The sequence below is a fragment of the Vicugna pacos genome, chromosome 16 (genome assembly GCF_048564905.1).
Source record: "Vicugna pacos chromosome 16, VicPac4, whole genome shotgun sequence".
NCBI classification, from domain to species: Eukaryota; Metazoa; Chordata; class Mammalia; order Artiodactyla; family Camelidae; genus Vicugna; species Vicugna pacos.
In genome coordinates, this window is record NC_133002.1 from 32,049,855 (window position 1) to 32,077,218 (window position 27,364).

Sequence of the window (27,364 nt, forward strand, 5' to 3'; positions counted from 1 at the left end):
CTGCCCAGTTGGAACATGTGTATCTGAAGGAAGGAGCCCAGGCCAGATCTCCTGGTAGGTTAAAGCAGTCACCTGGGTCCTGACACCTCCAAGATCTCTTGACTGTTGCCACAGTGCACGTTATCTGTGAAACCAAAACAAGGTCCCAGCAGCCTCTGCTCGGTCACCTGCTTCCTCGAGTGTTGCCCTGTGGAGTCAAAATGCTTTACTAGTCATTCTCCCCCTGCAGGGAGCTGGCTGGGATGCTGTCATTACTCTATTACTCACACCCTCGGAGACTGGGGTTCAGAGAGATGAAGGCGCTCACCGACAGTTCCGCAGCACCAAAGTGGCAACCCGCACTGGGTCCTCTGTGTCGGGGTTTGGTTCTTCTTGTGGCCACTCCCTGCCTGCCTCAAAGAGCCATGCCACTGACTTGCATACTCAATGCAAGCGGTGATTCCCTGTTGTGCCTTCAAAGTCGGGCTCCCATCCCCCTACATACACTCTCCCTTGTCAATCAACGCATAGACCATATCTGGGCCACTTTTGCATACCGGACCCTGTGCTGGAAGTTGGAGGAGGTCAGGCAGGAGAGGCGAGGAATGAAAGTAGGACTCAATGTCTATCCTGAAGGGCTCACATTGCTGTAAGAGAGAGGATATGTTCACAGGGGCAGGTCCAAGCATCACCGGGTGAGAGAAAGCCCCGCTCCGTGTTACAAGGCCTGGTGCCCGTCCCAGCTGCTTACTGCCAGGAATCCTTGCACATGTTGCCAGAGCAGGTGGGTCCTGCTTTTTCTTTTGCAAGCCGGGCCTCATACTGTTCCTCTTCTCTTCTTTTGGAAGTTGTTCTGAAAAATTAACAGATGATGACCACATAAGCACTGTAATAATATGCTACTGAAACATAAGGGGCCTTCACCACTCCCAGGTGACAGTCACTTACCTGGCTACCAAGGCCATACTGAGTAAAGCATGGAAAAGCCCTATTGGAGGCTGGGGAGCCCTGGAAATGCTTTCTATAGGAAGTGAAGCTCTGGCTGGGCCCAGAGAGGTCGGCAGTTCACCCTAGGCCTAAAAAGTGGCTGGTCTGAGTTAGGGGTGGCTTTGGGTCGGCTATCTGGATGGCATCTAAGGCAGGAACATGCCTGGTATGTGCAGGAACAGCAAGGGAGACATTGGCTGGAGTGATGCAGGAGAGGCGGTGAAAGAGGTCTCAGGCTAGGGGGAAGGGACCTGTGGAGGGAGGCCCCTGTAAGAACTTGTAAGGTGTGTAAATTAGAGATGTCCAGTTGGCAGTTGGATAGAGAGTTGGAAGTTTGGAGAATGGTGGGTTAGAGAGAGAAACTTGGGGGTCATTAGCATGTGGATGAGACTGGATGAGACTGCCCGGGGGTGAGTGCAGATGGAGAAGGAAGTGGAGAAGAAGGAAGGACTGAGCTCTGGGGCACTCTGATGCCTAAAGGGATCCTGCAAAGGAAGTTAGAAGGAAAGACTGGGAGCAAGGGGAAGGCCGGGAGAGTGTGGGCAGGCATCTGGGCCCATGGGGCATGGAAGGGAAGAGACCAGAACCCCATGGAAGTTGCTCAGGAAGAGGTGAGGGCCTGGGCTATTTTGATGGTTGAGGGGCTAGTTTGAAGAGGAGAGGCCCGGTGGGGGAAGCCCAGTAGGGGACATTATCATCCCAGTGTTACCTTTGAGAAACTAAGGCCCAGAAGAGGTGAAGGTTAAACATCTTGCCCAGGGTCACACAGTTTGAAAGAAGTAAAGCCAGTTGTAGTGAACTTTGCGATGAACAATATTTACCTAGTCAAAAAAATGTAAACTCTGAATATTCATTTAATAAAAGCCTATGATGTTTCTACACTGGAATATCAAGGGAATTCAAGTGGAGAGGATGTGAGAGAGGTACAACCTCACCTTCGAAAACAAAAGAAAATAGTGATTATCAGATAGCAGCAAATCACATGGTGCTATAAAAGCATTAATTGCATAAAAATATGGACGTAGCTACCGAGACAAAGTTAGCATATTTGAACATATATTTGCCCCTGGAAAATGGAACTGGGGTAGGGAGTGATGAAGCAGGGTGTTATTTTCTTTTTCACAGTTGGGCTTTGAAAATTATGTGCATATGTAACTTTGACAAAAATAAAAATGATAATCATTTAAGTTGGCAATAAGAAGGTAGGGGGTTATATCCTCTCATGTTAAGCGTTGTCTCTAAACAGATAGGACTGTGGGTGACGTTTTGTTTTGTTTTTACTTATTTATATTTTCTGAGCTATCTGTAAAGAATGTCTAATACTTTGCAAGAAGAGGGAAAAAAGATTAATTCATTGGTAACCGTGGGAGAAACAGTCTCAGTAAAATACGTGTTTGAATGCTTTCCCCCATCTCCTTCCAAAAAAGTTCTTAGTTGGAGTTATATTCAAAGACAAGAGGGGGTCTTGTCTGGACTCAGTGGTTCCCCAGGACAGCAGACTTTTAGTGCTAGAACCAGGACAGTCCTATGCAAACCGGGATGACTGTCACCCTAGACTTTGTTTTCAGTGCTCTCTCCACATCCCCTTGCCCCTCTGAGTTACACCCACCCAGTGAGGTAGGTGGGGCAGGGGATGGCCTCCCCCATTTTAAAGGAGAGGTAATTAAAGCTCAGAGAAACTCCCTATCCCTTCGCTGGGAGAGGCTTAGAGAGGAAGTGGGCTCTTCAACCATGTGCATAGATTCCTTTGATAACATTTAAAATTGATTTTTAAAAAGTGGAAATCCAGAATGACAGAAAGCAGGTCAGTGGTTGCCGGGGAGGGATGGGTGGCAGCAGGGCACTACGGAACTCATGGAGTGATGGAATATTCTGTGTCTTTATTGTGGTGGTGGTTCTGCTGGTGTGCACGACTGTCGCTCACTGGATTGTGCACTTTAAATGAGTGCAGTGTATTGTACCCAAATTATACCTCGATTAGAGAAAGAGGATATGAGGAAAAGAGGAGATGGGGGCACCCTCAGCCCCCTGGGAGAGCTCACATTCGGGACAACACCTGCTCGTTTGCACACTCAGCCTCAATGTTCACACACCTTCCGACGCCGACGGCGCGCGGAGCAGCTCTCTGGCCCAGCCTCCTCCCTGGAGGGTGAGCCCCCCTCTGCAGGAGGCTGCTGCTGATCGTTCTCTCTGTCCCTAGGACTCCAACCTGTCCGTGCACACAGACAACCCGGACCTCACTCCCTGTTTCCAGAACTCACTGCTGGCCTGGGCGCCCTGCGTCTACCTGTGGGCCGCCCTGCCCTGCTACCTGTTCTACCTGCGGCGCCACCACCGAGGCTACATAGTCCTCTCTCGCCTCTCCAGGCTCAAGACGGTCAGGGGCCCAGGGCTTTCCTATGGATTGATGGGACCAGGACCTGGGAGGTTCTCCTTTTAATGAGTCCAGCTTAGTGGCTGGACAGGGTTCCCTAGCCTCACCTGCCTTGTGCTCAGGGCCGTGGCAGCCTGCCAACTGGGTCTGCAGCCCAGTAAGATATTCTCTGCTTGAGGAATTTCCATCAAGTTCCCTAGCAATGCTCTCCCCATCCTGGAGAAATTTCTGGCCAGTGCCCAGCCTGGCCCCTGGGGGCAAGACTGGGCAGGTCTAGTGGTTTTGGGAGTGAAGGCCCCTGCCCGTTGGGGACTGTCCTTATTTTTGGGGATGGAGGCTCCAACATGTGTTCTGTTTGTAGGCCTTGGGCGTCCTGCTGTGGTGCGTCTCCTGGGCTGACCTCTTCTACTCCTTCCATGGCCTGGTCCATGGCTGGGCTCCTGCTCCCATCTTCTTTGTCACCCCCTTGGTGGTGGGGGTCACCATGGTCAGTGTGAGACCAGGGAAGCTGGGAGGGGGAGGATCTCCAGGGGGTTGTAGGGTTGTGATGGGGGAGCCCTTGGGCTCTGAGAAGGCTGGACACCTTAGGAGTGGGAAGAGGAGGCGGATGACCCCAGAAACATCTGGCCATGTGGGGTGGGGAGGAACGGAGGCCGGCCAGCTGTGTGTGATCTGGCCCAGCCTCCCCTGCACTCCCTGCACAGCTGCTGGCCACCCTGCTGATCCAGTACGAGCGGCTGCAGGGGGTGCAGTCCTCAGGGGTCCTCATCATCTTCTGGTTCCTGTGTGTGCTCTGTGCCATCATCCCCTTCCGTTCTAAGATCCTTTCAGCTGTGGAAAAGGTAAGGGAAAGAGAGGAACCCATCAGGTCCTGCACTGTCTCGGGGATAACCCCAGGGCTCAAGATCACTGCTGGGTCCCAGGCTCCTCCCCTCTGTCCCTCCCCAGCTCCCAGGGCCTCTTCTGCTGTTCAGTCCTTTTGTGTCATCCCCTACTTGTTGCATCTTTGCTGGGAAGCAGACTGAGGCAGGGGTGGGTGAGGACCAGTGTAACCCACGGGAAGCGGCAAGACACAGTCCTTGTTGACGTGCATGGGAATGCAGCCACCGCCGCTGTCACTGCTGCTGCCACCACTGCCAAGAGCAGTGGCTGTGCAATTAGCATATGTGTGCAGATATGCACAAAAATTCTGGCTTCCCTTGGAATCCCATGATCTTGTTCTCTCCTTTTCCCCCACCCTCCTCAGTTCCTAGTCTTCCTCTTGATCTTTAGTAGTGGTTGAGGGGTGATGAGGTGGTGGTAGGAACACTGGGAGTCAATCAATCTAGTGTCTCCTCATTTTCCCACCTCAAGGGGAGGCAGTCAAATGTATTCCTAAGAGCACAGGCTCAGAGCAATCCACTCACTCCCTCTGTGATCTTGGGCATATCCCTTAGCCATTTGAAGCTTCATCTCATCAATTGCAAACTGGTTATCATAAGATTTCCTACCTGGTAGGGAGAGGTGGACAAGGTGATGGAGATGAGGTGCTTGGCACGATGCCTGGAGCAGGGCAAGTACCCACTGAACAGCGGCCACCCTATGACCCTTCCCCTCTCCAAGAACCCTCTGCGCGGGGAACCCAGGTGCCCCACAGGTGCTGACTCCTACCCCAGAGGGGCCAGATGCCCCAAAGGACTCCTTGGGGCAGGAATCAAAGGCCTAGGGCTCCCCAAACAATGCTGTTGCTCCCCGTTCTCCCCCAGGGCAAGATCTCTGACCCCTTCCGCTTCTCCACCTTCTACATCTACTTTGCCCTGGTGCTCTCCGCCCTCATCCTCTCTTGCTTCAGGGAGAAGCCACCACTTTTCTCCCCGAAGGATTTTGACACTGTGAGTTTTAATGGAGGCGGGTGGTAGTGGGGGTTCCTCAGCCCAGCCCTCACCCCCAACTCCATTCCTTCCAGTTCCTTCCATCTTCGTGTCATCTCCATAGTTCGCAAACTGGGGCTTGGAGCAGGAAGGAATGAGACACCCTTCTCCCTCTGCTCCGCCTTGAAAGAGTGGTGCGCACTTCTGATTTCCCGTGTCCCATTCTTGCACATTCTAGAACCCCTGCCCAGAGACCAAAGCTGGCTTCCTCTCCCGCCTGTCTTTCTGGTGGTTCACAAAGTGAGTTGGCTCTTCCCCAAGTCTGGGCCTGGGGATGGGGGGTTAGTGGGGGAATGAGGAGGAAGGGGAGCAGGCCAGAAGTTCAAGGGCCTGAGGACTATGAACCCTAGTGGGCATGGGGCAGGTGTGGATAGGGAAACCTGTCTGTTTGGGCTGGCAGCTGAGGATGGAGGTCTGGCCCAGTTCTGATCCCAGGCCACAGGCCAGCCCTGCATCTAGCAGGCCATGGGGAAGGCCCAGGGTCCTAGAGGGAGACCTTAATTAGTTCCCAGCTCCTTGGTCAGGGATAAGCTTTGCAACTTGTCATTTCCTTGGCCGCCCCTCAGAGCATCTAGAGCAGAAGTGTGTGACCTGGGTGACAGCTCATTAATTTCACTGCACTGAGGAGGCTCCTGGGGCTGGGGCTCCCTCACCAGGCCTTGTCATCGCCCAGAGCCCCAGCCAGCATGAATCTCATCACCAGGGCCCAGGGATCAATGGCATTTCTGGGGAAGAGGGAGAAGGGGCTGGAGGTGGGAGGCTTGGGGTGGAAGGCAGTAGCCTCTAACCTGCTCACTGTGGGAATAAAGGAGACACCTCCCCTGGCCACAGCTCCCTAGGGATACCCTCCACTCTGGAGACCTGGTCCCCAGCTCCAGGCTGCTAAACTCTGACCCTATGTGGTACTGCCTGCCCACTCCAGGATGGCCATCCTCGGTTACAAGCGGCCCCTGGAGGAGCAGGACCTCTGGTCCCTGAACAAGGAGGACCGCTCCCAGATGGTGGTGCAGAGGCTGCTGGGGGAGTGGAAGAAGCAGCAAGAGAAGGCAATGCGGTGAGGCCCCCCTGCCCCGGTCCCTGTGCCCATTCACACTGGCCAGGTCTCCTGTAGTTAAGGCTGGCAGACCTGGGAGAGCACACGGCTAGGGGTGGGGAGAAGAGCAGGTGCAGGTGGTGCTAGGGTGGGAAGCTCAGGCCTGGGTGGGGCCAGCTCTCCCAGCTCTGCTGATGCTGGAGAATGGCTGACACCTCTGTAGCACTCACTCTGTCCCAGGCACAGTCCTGAGCATGCAGACTAACTCAGTTAACCTCTGGCAGCCCTACAGTGTAGGGTCTGTTGTCTTCATATTACTCATGAGGACACTGAGGCACAGAGGTTTGATGATACACCCATGGTCCCCTAGTTGGTGGTGGCAAAGCCAGAATCCTCACTCAGCTGACTGGCCCCACTGCACTGTCCTACCTGACATGAAGGGTAGATTCCAGGGACTTTCTTCAGGAGCGGAAGGGGTGGGGGAGGGCCAGCCTCGCCCCCCAACCCCCAATCCTGCCTCCTCCTGTCTGGAAGCAGGGGCTGGAGGAGATGACCCTCTGGCAGAGGGGCCTTCCCACTGGCAGCCTCCTGTCCAGGGCCCAGAAGCCCGTCTCTGGCCAACCACCCAGCCAAGAGAACTGAGGCTCTGAGTCCGCTTTCCCCACCCTTTTCCCACCCCAGGACCGAATAACTCGCAACCTGGGGCCCAGACATCCCGTGCTAGTCCAGCCCCAGCCCCTGATGGCCAACCGGCTGTGGAGGAGCCAGGGACTTGGGCTTGGTCAAGGAAAACCTAATGGTCCCCAGTCTTCCCACCGTACCCCTTCTGTCCCTCCATGCCACCTTCACCCCATCCCCACTCAGCTCCCCAGTGACTAGGCCACTAGCCATTCTTGCTGTGTCTCTGTTCCCGTTAGCATCCTCCCTGGAGCTAGCCCTGGGGAGGCAGGGAGAGGGTCAGAGGCTGGGGGCTGCTGGGTGTATAGTTCTTGGGTGGCAGTTAAGACTTGGGGATTCCCGGCTGGAAGGTCGTATCCGTCCGCCTCCAGTTTTGAGAGCCAAGAAGGTAGCTCCCCGCGCCTTCCTGCTCCTTGCCGGCCCTGGTGCCCTTGACTTCACAGGGCCGTCGTGCCCATTCCTACCCACCGCTCCTTCCTCCCGGCAGACACCAGGCTGCAGAGGCTGCTGGGAAGAGACAGTCCAGCGAGGGTGAGGTGCTGCTCGGGGGCCAGCGCCGGGCCCGGGAGCCTTCCTTCCTGCGGGCCCTGCTGGCCACCTTCAGCTCCAGCTTCCTCCTCAGCATGTGCTTCAAGCTGATCCAGGACCTGCTGTCCTTTGTCAACCCACAGCTGCTCAGGTCCTCCACGCAGCCTTTCCTGGGGCAGGGGGCCAGCTGGCTGGCCTCGGGGACAACATGTAGGGGAAAAAGCCTCAGATCAGGAACCGAAGGGGTTATCTCCACTTTTAGTGTGACCAGCGGCAAGTGGCAGAGTCTCTGCCCCTCAGGTTCCCAGTTCATATCCGACTTCCATTTGCTGGGTACTCGTGCCGGGAGCCTGGTGTACATGTTAGCAGATGTTCTCTCTTTAAATCCTCCCAACAGTCCCGCAGAGAGGTGCCCCTATTCCCGTTTTACAAGAAAGGAAGCAGAAAAATGAAAAACAACAACCAAAAAATGAGGAGATAGGAACTCAGAGAGGTGAAGTGACTTGGCGAAGGGCACACAGCTGGTGAAGATGGATTTGAGTCCAGCGATGGTGCTTTTCCCAGATGACAGGCTCCATGAGTGACTTGGACTAGGAGGAGCTCTCAAATGAGGGGACGGGAAGGAAGCCTAGCAGCTGAGCCCTCCAAGCCCCTGCCCCTCCATTCACGCATCATGCATTCACTCATTCAATGAACATTTATTGAGCCCCTAGGGTCCCAGAACGGTGCTAGACACTAGGAATACAGAGATAAACAAGATGTGGTCTTAAAGTCTCATGGGAGAAACCAATGTGTGAATCTTAGCGTACAGTGAGGGCAGAGGTGTACTTCAGTGTCTGGAAAAGCCCAGGAGGAACAAGGATGCCAGCCTGGGAAGGAGCAGGGTACACCTGTCAGGGAGGGTAGCGAGTTTGGAAGGACAGGCATTTAGCTAACTCGGTGAGGAAGGAGGGGAAGGTGCAGCTCAGGCAAAGTCATAAAGGCCTGAGACAGCATGACTCAGGAATTCCAGGTCCTTCTGAGTGCTGGAGGGAGGGTGACCAGAGGGAGGGGCAGAACAACAAAGGGAGTGAGGGAGAGCCAGAGAAATCCTTGAAAGATTTGAAGTCAAAGAGGGGCATCTTTTTTGCATTTCGGAAAGACCTGCCAGTACTGCGGAGGATGTAGGGTAGGGCGGTCAATGGAAGTGGGCCAACCAGGTCAGAGGAAAGTCCAGGCCAGTAACGAGGTAAGATTCTGGAACTACTCTCTGGAAATGGGTGTTTGTGCCAAGGAAAGGGAGGGGTATATGTGACCTGGGGCTCTGGGCTGGGTGACTGGAGGAGGAGGAACTCAGCAGGAAGAGAGACCGGGCGCTCGACATGGTGGTGAGTTCCAACTTGGCCATGTTGGGCCGGAGGTGCTGGTGGGGCCCACCAAGGGAAAATTCCCAGCTAGCTGGGGATTGTGTTTTCAGAGCCACTGGGTGGAAGCCCGGTGTCCCACATCTGTGGCTAACCTTGCCCAGAGAGCCCATGCAGACGCCTCAGACAGAGCCCCCAGGGAACTCTGACAGATATGAGGTGAGCAGAAGGCTCGCTTGGAGGGGCCAGAGTGGGGAAAAGAACCCAGCTAGTGCAGCAGGCCACAGAGAAGTCTTCTGGGGACAGGCGTGGCCTCCAGTGAAGCAAGTTGGCCAGTAAAATAGAGTCTGAGAAAGGCAACATGGAGTTCCTTGGTGACTTTGTCAAGAGCAGCGGCTGAGGCAGAGGGGAGGGGCCTGAGAGCGGGGCACCTGCATTGCAGATGGGGTCAATGAAGATCTAGAAACTTCTCGTAAAAAAAGATTTTTAGTTTCAAAGTACCAAAAACTGGGTGGCTAGAACAGCAGAAACGATCCTTTCACAGTCTAGAGGCCAGAAATTAAGGTGTCTCGGGGGGATGGTTCCTTCCAGAGGCTCTGAGTGAGAGTCTGTTCCTTGCCTCCTTAGCTTCTGGTAGCTGGCATTCCTAAGCTTGTAGACTTGTCATGCCAATCTCTGCCTCTGTCTTTGCATGGCATCCTCCTGTGTGTCTGTCTGCACCTGCATCTCTGTGTGCAACCCTCCCCCCTTTTCTCTTATAAAGACACCAGTCACTGGATTAGGGGCCGTCCTTCCAATATGACCTTATCTTACTTTGATTACATCTGCAAAGACTCTGTTTCCAAATAAAATCACATTTACAGGTACCAGGGGTTAGGACTTGAATATGTCTTTCCAGGGTTGGGGGGATACACCCAACCCACCACAGAAGAGTTCTGGCCATGACCATAGAGGTAGCTCTTGGGGTCAAGGGGAGATGTGTCCTAATGTGGAAGAGACGGTCATGTCTGCAGGCCAAGGTGCAGAGCTGCCAGTGGAGATGGAGACACTGGAGATGAGGAGGAGGGGGGCCAATGGTGGACCGTGTTCCTGAGGAGGCAGGTGGGAGCCAGGGTTCAGGGGGGCAGGATCCAGCATGGCGAGGTGGAGGGGCCCCTCCTCTCCTGAGGCAGGGCAGAAGGAGGAGAGCAAGTGTCTGCAGGGTGTTTTCAGTGGGAAGACTGAAGTGTGCAGCTGCTGAGATGGGTAGTGAGGATGAGTCAGATGGGAAGCGGTCAAGAGGACTGTGGGAAAGGACGTGGGTCAGGGCCCCTGAGAGGGTCACAGGGCAGCACCAGAGGCTGCTGATGTTGAAGAGGGTGGATCTGAGGAACAAGAGTCTGTGTGGTCATGCAGTGGACTTTAGAGCCCTCAGCAGCCCAAGAGGAAATGCAGGAAGGTCTAATCAATGGACGTGTGGCATTTCTTCCTGCCACATCATCCAAGGAGGCAAGGAAGGCAGGCCAGTGAAGCTGGTGGCACGGTAGATAGGGGAAAAGTGGAAAAAAGTGATAGGCAGGGGGCGCGGTAGATGGGAAAGGAGGTGGAGACAGGAGGGAGCAAAGATGGAGGGGCATGGTCTAGAGGCAGCTCTGGCCTGAGCTCCCTGGTCTGGGTGGGAGGTTTCAGAGGCAGGGGCAGGGTGGAGGCTGAGGGGAAAGGGTCTGGCAGCCGTAGAGGCAGCAGCCTCGGGGAGCCCTCCCCACCCTCATGCCTCTTTCCTATCCGTGCAGCATCCTCATCAGATTTATTTCAAACCCCATGGCCCCCGCCTGGTGGGGCTTCCTGGTGGCCGGGCTGATGTTCGTGTGCTCTGTGATGCAGACTCTGATCCTACACCAGTATTTTCACTGCATCTTTGTGATGGGATTGAGGTTTCGCACGGGGATCATAGGTGTCATCTATAGAAAGGTCAGCTGGAGCAGGGCCCTGGGGCACTGGGGAGGCCATCCCTGGGGGGCTTTGGAGAGACTCACAGGCCAAGTCCATCACCCTGCTGTCCACCTTCAGGCTCTGGTCATCACCAATTCAGTCAAACGTGAGTCCACTGTGGGAGAAATTGTCAACCTTATGTCAGTGGATGCCCAGCGCTTCATGGATGTTGTCCCTTTCCTCAACCTGCTGTGGTCAGCACCCCTGCAGATCATCCTGGCAATGTACTTCCTCTGGCAGGTGACTCTTGAACCCTGACCTCTGCTCCTTTCCTCTGACCTTGACCTTCCTTCAGATGGAACGGGAAAGGGTTAAATATTCTGGGTCAGCAGAGGGACTGCACAACGGACAAAAGAGCTTTCATAGATACTGGGGGTCGGGGGACAGGACTGCGAGGATGCTGGTGTCTGCAATCAAGTCTTTCCAGCTGGTATGATTATCCTTCTTACAGAACCCAGGGGAGGGAAGAGGGCCTTGAAGGCAAGGGGAGTGTGACTGGCTGCCATTGTCTGTCTGTCTGTATTTGCCTTCCTGTGTGTCTGGACACCCTTGTATGTCTGCCTGTTTGTGGCTCTCTGTTGTCATTATCTGATGGCTGGCTGTTTCTGCAAATGTTTTGGCTTTATCTGTATGTCTGTTTCTCGCTAACTGTTTAGCTGACCACCATCTTTTGCTTCCTGTCTATCTGCACATTTCAGATCAAAAGGCCTCTGTCTGTTAGGTTCTGTCTATATACTTTGGTTATCTGTCTGTTTATCTAATCTACCCACCATGCCTCCTCAGAACCTGGGTCCCTCCGTCCTGGCGGGAATCGCTCTCATGATCTTGCTGATGCCGCTCAATGGAGCCGTGGCCATGAAGATGCGAGCGTTCCAGGTGGGTGCTAGCAACCACACTGCTCCCGCCTGGAGGAGGCCAGGTGCCTCGAGAAGGGCAGTTACTAGCCTGGGGCTTCTCAACTACCTTGCTTACTCAGTACAGTTGGCTATAAGCCACTTTGACAAATCTTAGCTCACTGTGACCTCAACCCTGAGAGGATTTTTGAAATACTCTCATTTTGGAGCCAAGTCCCAGAGAGACTACAGCAATCCAGAATCAGACAGAGCTAGGATTCAAACTGGCATCTTCTGGTCTAATGAGAGTTCCCCCCAACACACACACACACATTGTGCTGAGTGTAAATAGCCAGTCATTCAGTCCTTCGTTTGCAGTACTGACGTCTACCCTAGCTTCCCACTGTGCGTGGAATAGATGACAAACTCCCTACAACCACCCACCAGGCCCCTGCTCACCTTTCAAGCCTTCACCACCTAGGATACGGCCAAGTTTCTGCCAGGATGGCCTTTCTTTTCTCCAAATCACTAAGCTCTGCCCACCTCTGGGCTCCCACACAAACTGTTCCCTGGAATGCACTCCACCCTTCCTTGCTGGCTCAGTTCCCTCCCTCCCCTCACCTCCCAGCATAAATTCTGGTTTCCCAGTCTGCACCCCATTATTCTCTCACAAATGCCTCATAATTTATTAAGCATTTATTCAGGTGACTATTTGCTTCCTGACTGCCTCCCCCATCAGACTGTCAGCCTCATGACAGCCAGGGCCTTGTCTGAGTGGGTCATCATTATCGGCCCCACGTCTGGCACATGACCTGGCACATAGTAGGCACTCAGTAGACTGGGATTGAATGAATAAATTGATTTGGCATGCCACACGCTGGGTTAGGATGAGGGGAAGAGAAGTAAGGGATCTGTATCCTCAGGCTCAAGTCTAGTTGAGGCAGGATACATGCACTGGGACCCTTATGGGAAGGTACCTTAGAAACCCAGGGAAGAGGCAGAGGACGCTGCCTGGGAGGGTCAGTGAGAGGGCACTGAGGCTGGAGCTGGACTCTGTCCAGCAGAGAAGAGGAGGGATTGGGCTGAGCAGTCCAGGCTGGGCTACAGCACAGGCCGGCAGGGAGTGTGGAAGGAGAATGGTGAGCAGTCTGGCTATAGGGTGCATGAGCCCCAGTGGGTAGAGGTCTGGGGAGGGGCACGGGGTGTGCACTTTTCATGCTCTCTGTAGGTGGAGCAAATGAAGTTCAAGGACTCACGCATCAAGCTGATGAGCGAGATCCTGGGTGGCATCAAGGTGCTGAAGCTGTATGCCTGGGAGCCTAGCTTCTTGGAGCAGGTGGAGGGCATCCGGCAGGACGAGCTCCGGCTGATGCGCCGGTCTTCCTTCCTCCACGCCACGTCCACCTTCATCTGGATCTGCACCCCCTTCCTGGTGAGGCTCCCCAGCCTGGGCTGGCCTCCCACCTCCCACCTGGCCAGCCTGGGCCTCTGGACCCAGCAGACTCCACCCTGACACCCACCCCCACCGCTGCCCAGGTGACCCTAATCACCCTTGGGGTGTACGTGTCTGTGGACCAGAACAACGTGCTGGATGCTGAGAAGGCCTTTGTGTCCGTGTCCCTGTTCAATATCTTAAAGATTCCCCTCAACATGCTGCCCCAGTTAATCAGCAACCTGGCCCAGGTAATGCAGGGTCGGACTGGGGGTTCCGCTGGTGTTAGGGCAGGCGTTGGGGTCACATAGAGTCCAGGGACAATCAGGGAGAGGTACTGGAATCAGGGGAGGGCCATTTGGCGTTATGATGAATTGTTCCAAGTTGAATGAGGTCATTAGAGTCAGGGGTCATTTTGAGTCAGAGGAAGTAAAGTTGGGGCCCTGGAAGCCCCAGTTCTGGAGACAGATTCCTCTAACCAGGCTGGACCCAATCTTTGGCAGTGGGAACCAGCCAAGACTCAGTCATGAGAGGGGCCTTAGCACCAGCATCTGAGCCATCAGGAGGCCCGGCCTCACACAGGACTTCGGGGGGCCATTAAGAGTAGGAGGGGGTGGGTGTGGGAAATGCACGGATGCCAGGGCGGACTCCCATCCTTCTGCAGATCAGTGTGTCTCTGAAACGGATCCAGCATTTCCTGAGCCAAGATGAACTTGACCCCCAGTGTGTGGAAAGAAAGACCATCACCCCAGGTCCAGACAGCCCCTACCTGGGCTGTCTTTGCCCCAGCCCTTTTTCCAGAAAACCCTTTGTTCCTAAGATTTAACTTTTCTCTTATGACCCCTTTTTCTTCATCCTCTTCTCACATCTGCCCTCACTCTCTGCCCACCTTCCTCATCTTCTGACTCTCTGCTGTCCTCTCTGTCGTCCCTCCTCCAGGCCTCCGCTGTCGCCTTCCTTCCTTCCTTCCTTCCTTCCTTTCTTCCTTCCTTCCCTAGGGCTCCCCCTGCTCCTGCCCCAGGACTTCCTGCCCCTTCCTCCTCACTACCCCCCAAGCTTTCCTGTACTCTCCCTTTGGCCCCTTCCCCTAAGGCTCCCCACACTTCTCTCCCACCCAGGGATGCTCTCCCCCTTGCCCTGGGCCCCCTGACCCTGTACACCTTGGTCCTCCCAGGCTATGCTGTCACCATACACAATGGCACCTTCACCTGGGCCCGGGACCTGCCCCCCAGCCTGCACAGGTATCAGCTTCTCCTTCCCTTCTCAGCTGCCTAAAGTGGGCCAAAGGTCACAGCAATAGCAGAACCCACCCCTCCACTCTCCCCTTACAGCCCTTGGCCTGGAAAGCAGGAGGAGCCTCAGCTTGCCAGGGTGGCATCTGAAAAGGAGGAGGGCTTGTGTCTCTGGGTGGAAAGTTGGGGACCAAAGCCCTGATTCCCACTCTGACTGGGCTACTGGTCTCCTTGCCCCCAGCCTAGACATCCAGGTGCCAAAAGGGGCACTAGTGGCTGTGGTGGGGCCTGTGGGCTGTGGGAAGTCCTCCCTGGTGTCTGCCCTGCTGGGAGAGATGGAGAAGCTGGAGGGCAAAGTGTACATGAAGGTGAGAGGGGTAGGGATTCCTGGGAAGGGACACTTGGCCAGGCCTTGGGCAAACCTCAAGGTAAATGTCTCCTTTGGCCAGGGCTCCGTGGCCTATGTGCCCCAGCAGGCGTGGATCCAGAATTGCACTCTTCAGGAAAATGTGCTGTTTGGTCAAGCCCTAGACCCCAAGCGGTACCATCGGGCTCTGGAGGCCTGCGCCCTGCTAGCTGACCTGGAGGTGCTGCCTGGTGGGGACCAGACAGAGATTGGAGAGAAGGTACAGGTTCCTCTCATTACCTGGGGAGTTAGTGTATACAACCGTCCACCTCACCCCAGCTCAGGTCCATATATGAATTCATTCATTCATTCATTCATTCATTCATGTAATATCATGCCCACCTCTGTGCTAGGTACTGGCAAAACAGGTCTATTACTGGAGGAGGCTGACTTGTAAACAGGTAGGGGCCGTGGAATGCCTTGGGGGCCAGGTTGAAGGCCTGTGTAGGGTACAGGGGGGACAACGAAAGGAAGAGTCCACATAAGGAAAAGTATCACTTTTGGGCTGAATCTTAACAGCTAAGGAAGTAGTGCTCATCATTATCCATCCATTCATCAGATTTTATTACACACCTACTATGTGCCAGGCAATATTATACAGTAGTAAATACACCAGACTAAAATCTCTGCCTTCATATAGCTTACATTCTAGTTGAGGAAAGAGATGATAGCAAGATAAATTAGTAAAATATATAATATATTAGATGAGTGCTAAGGGGAACGAATGAAACAGGGAAGGGATATAGGAACATGTGCAGGGTTATATTTTTAGGGTGCTCTGGGAAAGCTTCACTGAGAATTAGAGATCTGAACAAAGTAAGGGAGTGGTCCATATCTGAGGACGTGGAGCCTTGTCTGGGGGAAGGGCATTTGAAGCAGAGAGGGCAGTATGTGCAAAGGCCCTGAGGCAGGAGTGTGATCGGGGCATTCATGGACTAGCAAGAAGAACAGTGTGGCTGGAGTGGAATGAGCAGGAGTGAGGAGAAGGAGATGAGGTCAGTGAAGTTTCCATGCAGCCAAGTCATGTAGGGCCTTGCAGGCCACTGTAAGGACTGTGGCTTTTACCAACAGTAATGGAAAGCCTTTGAAGGTATGAGCCCAGGAATGGTGGGTGGCCTGGCATTCTGGTACAATTTGGTGTGACTGCAGGTTAGGAAGGGGTGGGGTAAGGCAGAGCCTTGAAGACTTTAATTAAGGTTTTGGTCTTTACCCTAAAACCTATGGGACACCAGTGAAAGTTTTTGTTTTTTAATTAATTTATTAATTTTTAATTGTTGCAAAATATACACAGCAGAAATCTTAACCATTGTAAAGTATATAGGTCCATGGTGTTAATTACATGTACCTTATCGTACAATCTCCACAGCTCTTTTTATCTTGCAAAACTAAATCCCTATGCCCATTAAACAACTCCCCAATCCCTGCTCCCTGCAGTCCCTGGCAACCACCATTCTACTTCATGTCTCTATGAGTTTGACTATCCAGATACTTCATAAAAGGGAACCACACAGTATCTGGGTTGGTTTTTTCTGTGTGAGTGGTTATTTCACTTAGTGTAATATCCTCAAGATTCATCCACATTGTAGCAGATGTCAGAATTTCTTTCCTTTTTATGGCTGAATAATACTGCATTGTATGTATATACCACACTTTGTTTACCCATTCACCAGTCAGTGGACTCGTGTGTTGCTTTCACCTTTTAGCTACTGTGAATAATGCTGCTATGAACATGGGTGTACAAAGATCTCTTCCAGACCTTACTTTTAATTCTTTTGATATATACCCACAGTGGAATTGTTAAATCATATGATTCTTTTTTTTTTTTTTTTTTGAGGAACTGCCATACTGTTTTCCATAATGGCCGCACCATTTTACATTCCCACCAAAAGTGCACAAGGGTTCCAACTTCTACACATCCTGGATAACACTTCTTGTTTTCTGGGGTGGTTGTTTGGTTTTTGTTTTTGTTTTTTTGATACTAGCCACTCTAATTGGTGTGAGGTGGTATTTCATTGAGATTTTGATTTGCATTTCCCTATGATTTGTGATGTTGAGCATCTTTTCATGTGTTTGTTGGCAATTTGTGTGTCTTTTTTTTTTTTTTTGAGAAATGTCTATTCAAGTCCTTTGGCCACATTTAATCAAGTTGGTTTTTGTTGTTGGTGGTGATGAGTTATAGGAGTTCTTTATGTATACTGGATATTAATCCCCTATCAGATACATGAGTTGCAAATATTTTCTCCTAGTCTGAAGGTTGCCTTTTTGCTTTACTGATTCTGTCCTTTGATGCACAGAAGTTTTAAATTTTGATGTGATGCAATTTATCTAGTTTTACTTTTGTTGTCTGTGCTTTTGGTATCAGATCCAAAAAATCATTGTCAAGTCCAATGTCATGAAACTTTTCCCCTATGTTTTCTTCTAAGAGTTTTATAGTTTCAGCTCCTTTTTTTTATACTAAAGATTTCAGTGTGTAGTCCCTCAAAACAAAGACATCCTCTTGCATAACTATAGCTGAGTTATCAAAATCAAGTATAATATAGTATTATTATGTAATTCACTATCTGTATTCAAATGTTATCATTTGTCCCAGTAATGCCTTTTTTAGCTGTTTTCTTTCCCATCTAGGATTCAATCCAGGATCATGATTTGCATTTAGTGGTCATGTCTCTTTATTCTCTATCAATCTGGATAATTCCTCTGTCTTTGTCTTTTAGACTATCAGTACTTTTGAAGAGTACAGGCCAGTTATTCTGTAGAATTTCTCAGTCCGAACATGATTACATTCAGAGTACATGGGGTTTTTTTGGAAATAACAAAGAAGTAACATTGTATTTTTCTTGGTACATTATATCAGGAGGCATATGATGTCAGTTCTTGCCTTATTGACAATGTTAACTTTGATCTCTTGACTGAGGTGGTATCTTTCATTGATGATTTAATTTCTTAACTTTCATTGATGACTTCTGCCTGAGTCAGTGTTTTCTATGATGTTGGCCAAATGGTGATTTTTGACTCCATTCCTTCTGTAGTTGTTAGTCGGCATTCTACTCTAAGAGCTTTCGTTTCCTTCCCCTTTATACTTACTCATTAATTTCTTCATATCACTATGGGCACATGGATTCTTATTTGATTCAATGAGTTATAACCCATTGCATCACTTTTTATCTTGATGTTCAACTTGACAGTGAAGAGCTTTAAGCAGGGACAGGAATTGCATTTTGAAAGCTTCCCTGGCTGCAGTGTGGAGGGGCCCAAAGGCACAGGAACCAGGCAGAGGAGGCTCTCATGGTGGTATGGGGGAAGTGAAGAGGGCCTGAGCCTGGCAGTGGAGACAGGAAACTTTTAAGTAGGAGTCTGAGATTATAGGAACCCAGAGCAGACCTCCCCATCTACAACACAGCTCCTCCTTCCCATCTCTCCTGGACCCACACTGACCTCGCACACACAAACTTAATTTAGTGCCCAGCACACAGCAGCACTGAATAAAGATTGGTTGGTTAAATACAGGCATGTTCACCTGTTTCAGTCACTACAGCTGCCAAGTCTACTCCTTGGCAACTCCAGCTCCCACCCAACATGTACTCTCCCCAGGGGTCCGTTTCTCAGAGTATCCCCAAAAATCTGAGCCATCTCCAGAGGGAATGGGAAAAGCTGGTGGTAGGAAAGCAAGCTATACCTCTGGGTATACCCTTTGGGCCCAGCCCTGCTATGTGCCTCAGTTTCTCCATAATGGGTTTAAGGAATGATCTTACCTCCCCTCTGGTACCGGAATGATCTCAGGGTTGAAGAATCCTGGGGTTAATGGGTTTCCATCCTTGCTTCCGCCCTTAATACTTCAGGACCTTGGACAAAGCCATCAACATCTTGGGCTCTAATTTCTTCATCTACAAAGTGGAGCTAATTATACCTCCCTGGAAGGACTGACATAGGACCAAATGGGATAATTGTTATGAAAGTCATCTGCAAACTGTATGGGTTATGGAAGAGTAAAAGGTCCATTAAGTACCTCCTGGGGATTTCCAGGTTCCCAGCTTATGAAGGTAGCAGGCAGAGAAATCAGCTAGGCAGGGAGCAGGACGTCCTCACCTGCCCTGGGGGGACTCTGAGAAACACATGCCTTCCCCCATGGCCTTGGAGCTTCCCAGGAACAGGAACAGGCATACATATGAATTGTGAATCTAGAGGTCTGCCTTGCTGAAAAACAGTAGACAAGGCTCTTGTCCGCCTTGTGATGGGCTGACTCCCTTCCACCCAATATATACCTCCCACCTCCCTCCTCCATCTAGGGCATTAACCTGTCTGGTGGCCAGCGTCAGCGGGTCAGTCTGGCCCGAGCTGTTTACAGTAATGCCGATATTTTTTTGCTGGATGACCCACTGTCAGCTGTGGACTCCCATGTGGCCAAGCATATCTTTGATCAAGTCATTGGGCCAGAAGGTGTGCTGGCGGGAAAGGTGAGGCCTCCCAGAGGCTAAGGGACTAAGGTGAGATCTAGGGCCATAGGAGAGGACAGGTGGGAGGCCAAGGGGTTTGGTGAGATCTGGAAGTATGGAGGGCCTGAAGAGCAGGAGCATGGGCTGGGCTTCGGGGGAAACCTGGGGTGGGGGCTTGCCCCTCAGGCACTGAGCTGGCTGCAGCAAGCATGGGGAGAGTCCCTGCTGTGCTTGCTCGTGCCCCCTGGCACATGGGCACCCCACACTCGCTCTGTGGCCCTGTACTGCCAGGGGTGTGTGCTGAGGGCAGTGGGTGTGATAGCCTGCTGCCTTCTCCCCAGACCCGGGTGCTAGTGACACACGGCATCAGCTTCCTGCCCCAGACAGACTTTGTCATAGTGCTTGCTGACGGACAGGTGTCTGAAGTGGGCACCTACTCAGCCTTGCTGCAGCGCAGTGGCTCCTTTGCCAACTTCCTCCGCAACTATGCACCTGATGAGGACGAGGAACACCTGGAGGCTGACAGCAGGACCGGTATCTGCCATTCCTGGCCCTCCTATCCCCACGCCCTCCCAGCGTCTCCCCCGTGCTGGAGGCTCTGAGTGATTCTGGGTGGGCCTAGTGTTGTACAAGGGAGGTTTTGGGGTTGCACCATCTGTGTGACAGTCAGACATCACCAAGAGGGACAGTGAACTGGATGGAGTCAAGTCTCTCCTCCTCCTCTTCCTCGGTCTTCCCATGTGTCAAAAGGTCCTTAATGCCCAGGCCCAGCTTGTACAGCCAAGCTGTCTCACAGATGAATTGTTCAGTAAATATGCAAGTGCTTGGAAAAGTCATTTACTTATCAACAAATATTTATTGAGCAATTTCTGTGTCCAGGCACTGTTCCAGGCACTGAGACAGCAATGAACAAACAGAAAAATCATGCAGCACTTTAAGAACCCTTTGTTGTCTGGTCCTGGCTCACACACCCTTCTCTGGGCTCCTCACCTCCTGCTGTCTAAGCAGCTGACATGTCCCGAGCATTTACTAAGGGCTAAGCCCCTCGCAAGCACTTGACACACATTCTTTCCTTTAATCCTCACAACAACACTATGAAGTAGGTACTATTATTATCCCCATTTTACATGCCTGCCTAAAGTCATGCAGTGAGGAGGCAGGATTTAAGCTCAGCTAGTCTGACTCTAGAGCCCAGGCTCCTGATCTTTGTGTTTGAATCCCCTTCTACGTAAGCCCCTGATGGGAATCTTTTCTTCCTGTCTAACTCAAGTCTTTCTTACTGCCCTTTTTCTCTCCAACACAAAACTGTTCATTTATTTTTACTGTTGTTCTTGGTGCTCTCTCAGTCCTTGTCGTCTTCTGTCTTGCTTGTCCCCCTTCACTGGCGTGGGATTGGGGAACGCCAGGGGCTTGCAGGGTGAGCTAGCCAACGTCTCTCTTCTTTTTGCCTCCCTGATGCAGCCTTGGAGGACAAAGAGGATGAGGAGGTGCTGCTGATTGAAGACACGCTCAGCAATCACACAGACCTGTTAGATAATGAGCCAGTTACATATGAGGTCCAGAAGCAGTTGATAAGGTGAGCTCCTGAGAGGTCTCAGCCCCCTGGGAGATGGTGTCAGGGCTCCCAATCCCTGCCAGAGGGGCACAGGTGGGCGTTCTCCCTGACACTCACACCTCGGGACTCCGGCTGTAGCCTGAACGTCCTCCTGGGGCTCTGTCCTGTGGGTGTGTTGGAGGGCCTGACCAGCTGCCTCCACAGACAGCTGAGTGCCATGTCCTCGGAAGGGGAGGGCCAGGGTCGTCCTGTGCCCCGGAGGCACCTGGGTGCAACAGAAAAGGCAGTGCCAGCAACGGAAGCAAAGGCGAGCCCTGTGCTGATCCAGGAGGAGAAGGCAGAGATGGGCACTGTAAGTAGGGTGGGTGAGGAGGGATGGGGAGGGTGGGCAGGCCCCAGCAGCCCTGGGACTCACGTGAGTCCTACTGCCATGGCCGCACAGGTGAAGCTGAGCGTGTACTGGGATTACATGAAGGCCGTGGGGCTGTGGACCACACTGGTCATCTGTTTGCTGTATGGGGGTCAGAGTGCGTTTGCCATTGGGGCCAACGTGTGGCTCAGTGCCTGGACCGATGAGGCTGCGATGAACGGGCAACAGAACAACACCTCCCAGAGGCTGGGTGTCTATGCCACCTTGGGAATTATGCAAGGTGAGCCTGCAGAGATACCTGGAAAGGGCTCCAATGGCCCTTTCCTTGCCTCTAGGCTGCTGGGTTCCCCAAACCTGGCCTCTGAATCTCCCTCCACCATCACAGCCCCAATGCCTCTCTCACCCACCATAGCAGTCCACCTGCCTGTTGGCATGGCTAGTTCACTGCTGCTCTTCCCCATCTCGGAACCTGCCCCTGCGTGCCCACCACCTGGCCCAGGTGAACGAGAGCCCCTCTGCCTCCTCCAACAGGGCTCCTGGTGATGCTGTCAGCCGTCATGATGGCAGTGGGCGGCGTCCAGGCTGCCCGCTCGCTTCACCAGGCACTGCTGCACAACAAGATGCGATCTCCACAGTCCTTCTTCGATACGACGCCCTCTGGCCGCATCCTCAACCGCTTCTCCAAGGACATCTACGTCATCGATGAGGTTCTGGCTCCCACCATCCTCATGCTGCTGAATTCCTTCTTCAACTCCATCTCCACCCTCGTGGTCATTGTGATCAGCACGCCGCTCTTTGCTGTGGTCATCCTGCCTCTGGCTATTATCTACCTCTTTGTGCAGGTGCTTCCTGAGTGGGTGGGCGTGGCTTTTTGTGAGCAGAGCTGTCGGGTGGGTGGGGCTCCCCTGTGGGCGATCAGGAGGGGGATGTAGCGAGGTCAGACCCCACAAATCCTCACAGCTGGATTCCGTTCAGTAATCAGTTACTTTACCTCTTTGAAACTCGTTTTCCTCACCTGTGAAATAGAGCGAATTATAGAACCTACCTCATAGGGTTGTTGCTAGGATAAAATGAAATCCCTGTAAATTGTGAGTGGCCCTGGAACTCCTTCCTGCTGGCTATATTTTTTCTTTTTTTAATTTTATTTTTATTTTTTAAATTGAAGTACAATTGGTTTACAACATTGTGTTAATTTCTAGTGTACAGCATAGCGATTTAGTTCTATATATATATATATATATATATATATATATATATATATCCTTTTCATACTCTTTTTCATTATAGGCTGTCACAGGGTATTGAGTATAGTTCCCTGTGCTCTATAGTAGGACCTTGCTGTTTATCTATTTTATATATAGTAGTGTGTAGCTGCAACTCCCAATCCTGCTGGCTATTTTTAATAAAATACTGTTAAAAGTTTGAGGCACATTATCCTTCCCTTCCCTTTAGACATCATACGTGTATATATGTTTTTAACATAGAAGAGTTGATAACATTCAGATACAGCTGTGAAAGGCATTTGTGTTACTGTGCCCCTGTCCTGCCATTAATCAATCAGTTGATGAAGGTAACCCCCAGGTGGCCAGAAGCTCAGGCCCTATGTGTGAAGACCCATGATCTGGGCTGCTGTCTGGGCTGGGGCAGGGACTCTCAGATACACATCCTCTACGGCTCTGGCCATCTTGGGACCCACAGGGTAGAGGATGGAAGCTGGAGGCAGAAGTGTGCTTTTGTGGGGTCAAACCCGGGGATGGGATGGGGTGAGGAGAGGAGAGGCTCTTTAAGAAAAAGAATACAGTTGGCTTATTTTTGCAAATTTTGCAAAATGTTGACTGTGTAAATAGACTGGTAGGGCCCCTAAGTGGAGATAAGCAGAGTCACTGATTTAGGAGGCAAAGTCAGTGCAGTAATCCGGGCCCCAGCGGTGCAGAGGTGAGGGGTCAGGAGCTGAGAGGTAATCGGGAAAGGCTTCAGGGAGGAAGTGGCCTGGAAGTGAGCAGAGCTGACCAGAGGGAAACGGTAGGATGAGTTTGTGGAGCCATATCCGGACCCTAAGTCATGGGTTCTTCTGGGTGGGGGAAGGGAGCAAGGTTTACAGAAGAGTGAAACTGATGGGAAGTGGGACTGAGTGGGAGTAAGACTGGAGGGGAGTGGGACTGGGGGGAAATGGGACTGACTGAGGGGGAGGTGTTTTGTGTCCAGAGGGCATGTAGGACTGAGTTGGGGTTCCACCGTCCTGACCCCAAGCTCTTTTTCCATTCTGTCAGCGCTTCTATGTGGCCACATCACGGCAACTGAAGCGGCTGGAATCTGTTAGCCGTTCGCCCATTTACTCCCATTTTTCGGAGACCGTGACTGGTACCAGCGTCATTCGGGCCTACTGCCGCAGCCAGGACTTTGAGGCCATCAGTGATGTTAAGGTGGACGCCAACCAGAAGAGCTGCTACCCCTACATCTCCTCCAACAGGTCAGAAGCCCCTCCTGCCCCCATTGTCCCTGCTTCTCCACGAGTTCCCACAGCGTCTCTGTGGGAGAAACCCTGGTATTCTGGGTCTGAGCCCCTCCTTCCCCCTGAACAGAGACAACTGCCCCTTTCCTGCATCTGCCCCATTTCCTCCTTGCCCATAGGTGGCTGGGGATCCGAGTGGAGTTTGTGGGCAACTGTGTTGTGCTCTTTGCTGCACTCTTTGCTGTGATTGGGAGAAGCAACCTGAGCCCAGGACTGGTGGGCCTGTCTGTGTCCTATGCCCTACAGGTACGAAGCAGTCTGGGCCCCGGGGGCAGGGCCACCACTGGGGCAGAGGCCACATAGGTGTCACAAGCATCTCCTGAGCTCTCGTCCATTTTGGGGACCAGCCACAGGTTCTGCTTCCCGGAAATGTGAGCTTCAGTCAAGTGTGGAGAGATGCTCTCACCAGCGGGGAGGGGAGATGGTCCTGCAGGGTGTTTAGATCTTTGTGGAGGAAGGAACAAAATGTTGTAAGCTCTCTTGTAAGGCCCAGAGAAGGTCTCTACCTTGGAGTGTTTTAGAAATTATCTTGGAGCTTGGCCCCAAAAGACAAATAGAATAGATCCAGGAGTCAACCCTGACAGGGGTCCCGGGGCAGGGAAGTGGAGAGCTCGAACACACCTCATCTCACGTGCCTGCAGAGAAAGTACACGGAGAAGGTGCCTGGAGCCTGGGCCGGAGCTCAGACTGGTCATCCTGATATCAGCCAATGTTGTCAAAGGGTTAAATGACTACAAATGTAATTTTTGTGAAGTGGATTGTATTTGCAATGCCTTGAGTGGCTCAAATCATGAGTGCTTTGGTAAACAAAGGACAATCCAGACAGGTCAGTCTTCTCAAACTTTAACGTGCATATGAATCACCTAGAGATCTTCTTAAAATGAGGATACAGTAGGCCTAGGACAGGGCTCAGGCTTCTCCTTGTCTGTTAAGACTCCTTGATCCACAAAGTGTGGCCCAGGCACCAGTTGCATCAACATCATTTGTGAGCTTGTTAGAAATGTAGAATCTCACGTTTCACTGCAGACCTACTAAATCAGAAGGTACCTTTTAACAAGATTCCCTGAGAAATCCTTCTTATACATGTTAAAGTTTGAGAAACACTGGGCTGAGTGGTCCTTTGTCAAGTCTGCATTGTCACTGCCTGAGGGACAGTTGTGATGAGAGCCCGAGGTGGCACACCTCTGGGTTTGCCCAGGCCCACCTGGGCCATGGATTAGGACAGGAGCATAATCAAGGGGTCTGAACTCCTCCCACAGACATTTCAGGGGGAGGGGAGATCACCCTGCTTATGACCCAGTCCCTTTGGCTAGGTGACATTAGCTCTGAACTGGATGATACGGACGATGTCAGATTTGGAGTCTAATGTTGTGGCTGTGGAGAGAGTCAAGGAGTACTCCAAGACAGAGCCGGAGGTGGGTGCTGGGATAAGCCTGGGGCAGGGGGAGTCTGGAATAGTTGGGAGGGGTGCTTGGTGGCCCACCATCCCTGCCCAAAGGCCAGCTGTTCAGGTGGCTCTTCATTCATTCACTCATTCATTCATTCATTCATTCAGTCCTTACTGAGCATCACCCAGAGGTCTATTTGAGGAGGTGTAGAGAATTCAGAGTTGAGCAAGACAGCGTCTGCCCTCAAAACAGTTCCTGATGTCGTGGGAGACGACAGATCCTGTGTTCTGAGCCCTCCTTGATCACCGTGCTTTGTCTTCCCTGGGGCCCCCAATCCCGTGACCTGCCTCTGTCCCTCTGTCCATGAGCTCATCTAGCCTGGATTCTACACCCCACCAGTGCCAGTGCTTTCAACACCCTCCCCCTTCTCTCTCTCAGTCGCACTCACCCCAGTTGAGCCCATCTGTCTACCTTCTACACGCTGGCACTCGGCCAGTAAACATTGCTGGAGAAAATCACTGATTTTACTGCAAGTTTATAACCATACACCACTGCTGGGTATTCTTACTTTGCTTCTCCAAGAAGCCTGTTTCCACTTTCAGATAGTCCTGTTTTGAACATTCTCTTTCCTTAACCTGCACCCCGCCCTCCGCCCCTTCTCCCTGTGCTGAACCATCAACTTTCCCGAGCACTTCAAGGAAAAAATAGGTTATGAGACATGAACTCCCTCAGCCTTTCTGCCTCCGGACTTTCAAACCTACCTCTGTCCCTTTCATCTTCTTCCTTTCTCTTTTAACAGGAAATATCCCTCCTCAGTTCAAAGTCCACTCCATCTACTTGTCCGCACGGTCACCCGAGGACTTCACTTCCTCAATTACACCCTCCATCTGCTGCATCATGTGTCTTGCTCCCTCTGTTGGGTGACTCCTGTCCACATGCAAAAATACGCTTTCGTAACTCCCATTCTAGACACACAAACCCACCCTCTCTTTCCCCTGCATCCTATGTCCCCTTTCTCTGCTCTCCTTCGTCGTGAAGCTGGCTTTACAATATGGTCTACACGTGCCCTACCCACAGCCTTTAGCTTGTCTGCCTCCTGCAGTCTGGTTTCTGGCCCTGTCACTCCCCTGTACCCCCTCACCGATGACCTCCCTGATTCCAGACCTGGGGAGGGTATAGCTTAGCATACACTTGCTTAGCATACACGGGGTCCTGGGTTCAATCTCCAGTACCCCCCAGTACCTCCATTAAAAAAATACTAATAAAATAAACTTAATTACCTATCCCCCCAAAAAACAAAACAAAACAAACAAACAAACAAAAAACAAGCACTGATTTCAACCAGACCTAGGGACACTCTTCTGTTCTCATCAGACAAAATAACCCCTCGCTCCTTCCTAGAAAGCGTTGCCCCATGGCTTCTGTGCCTGAGTGCTTGCCCTGTCAGTCCCTCTTGAGCCCCCATCCCACCTGCTTCTCCCAGCCTGGCCTCTCCTGTCCTTGGGACCCCATTTTCCCTGGACTTCCCCAGGCTTTCCCTATCATCCCCTCACCCCCGTTCCCCGGGATCTTCAAATTCTCCCTCTTCGTGTCTAGAATTCCCATTTCCCCTGTCTATATGCACCATCCTGTCTCTACATCCTCAGAAATTCTGTCCCCAACTCTGCCGCCCATTCTTTTGATACCTCCTCACCAGGACAGTCACACTGGCTGCTTTGCTTTTGGACTGCTGACAGTCTGACTCCCTAGGCTCGAAGCAAGGCTGGCGACACGGGTGTGTGACATGTGTGGCTTCACAAGTCTCTACTCTTCGAAGGGCCCCTGCTTAGAGGCCTTGATTTAATGCTCTGTGGTCACCACCTGAACGTTCCTAAATAATTTTTGAACAAGGGGCTCCACATTTTTTTTTTGCACTGGGCCTCACAAATTATGTAGTCAGTCCTGTCTCAAACCCACCATCATCTTACCCTAGTTTATTTTAACAGCCTTGTAACTAGTCTCCTTACTTCACCCTCCTCTCTCCCTCCCCCTCATAGCAGCTGAAGAGAGCCTTTAAAAACACACCAAATCACGTCATTCCTCTGTGCATGGCCCTACATCTTACTCAGAGTAAAGAAACATAGCCCTTAACATGGCCTGCAAAGCCCTACATGAAGGGGCCATCCATTATCTGTCTCCTACCTGCTACCTTTGTCATTTGCTCCAGAACACACCTGGAGGTATTTGTACTTGCTGTTCCCGCTACCTGGCATGCCCTTCCCGCTACCTGGCATGCCCTTCCCCCAGGTATCTACTTGGCTTGTTCCCTCACTTCCTTCAGGTTGTTACTTAAATATCACCTCCTCCAGGAAGCCTCCCCTGACCACTCTGTACAGAACAGCAACACCAAGCTCTTCACAC

At 51.9% G+C, this 27,364-nt stretch overlaps 1 protein-coding gene across 3 annotated transcripts in view; it reads left to right on the forward strand.

The window, feature by feature from the left end:
- Window positions 1-27,364, forward strand: part of ABCC3 (ATP binding cassette subfamily C member 3) — a 41,631-nt gene that overhangs the window by 6,921 nt on the left and 7,346 nt on the right. For 2 of the 3 annotated variants that reach the window (XR_012059535.1, XM_006218422.4), the window contains exons 2-26: window positions 3,167-3,343; window positions 3,702-3,827; window positions 4,045-4,182; window positions 5,086-5,211; window positions 5,429-5,490; window positions 6,173-6,304; window positions 7,449-7,640; window positions 10,605-10,782; window positions 10,882-11,043; window positions 11,587-11,679; window positions 12,865-13,068; window positions 13,173-13,319; window positions 13,733-13,820; window positions 14,243-14,309; window positions 14,542-14,668; window positions 14,750-14,926; window positions 18,993-19,160; window positions 19,481-19,673; window positions 20,601-20,715; window positions 20,899-21,046; window positions 21,137-21,344; window positions 21,596-21,906; window positions 23,335-23,534; window positions 23,696-23,822; window positions 24,890-24,991. Coding sequence is in view for 1 of the 3 variants with exons in the window: in XM_006218422.4 (XP_006218484.1) it covers window positions 3,167-3,343; window positions 3,702-3,827; window positions 4,045-4,182; window positions 5,086-5,211; window positions 5,429-5,490; window positions 6,173-6,304; window positions 7,449-7,640; window positions 10,605-10,782; window positions 10,882-11,043; window positions 11,587-11,679; window positions 12,865-13,068; window positions 13,173-13,319; window positions 13,733-13,820; window positions 14,243-14,309; window positions 14,542-14,668; window positions 14,750-14,926; window positions 18,993-19,160; window positions 19,481-19,673; window positions 20,601-20,715; window positions 20,899-21,046; window positions 21,137-21,344; window positions 21,596-21,906; window positions 23,335-23,534; window positions 23,696-23,822; window positions 24,890-24,991 (3,768 nt within the window). In the remaining 2 variants the exon portion in view is untranslated. Of the gene's footprint in view, window positions 1-3,166; window positions 3,344-3,701; window positions 3,828-4,044; window positions 4,183-5,085; window positions 5,212-5,428; window positions 5,491-6,172; window positions 6,305-7,448; window positions 7,641-10,604; window positions 10,783-10,881; window positions 11,044-11,586; window positions 11,680-12,864; window positions 13,069-13,172; window positions 13,320-13,732; window positions 13,821-14,242; window positions 14,310-14,541; window positions 14,669-14,749; window positions 14,927-18,992; window positions 19,161-19,480; window positions 19,674-20,600; window positions 20,716-20,898; window positions 21,047-21,136; window positions 21,345-21,595; window positions 21,907-23,334; window positions 23,535-23,695; window positions 23,823-24,889; window positions 24,992-27,364 lie in introns of those variants that run through there. The other variant, XR_012059536.1, reaches the window with a different exon arrangement.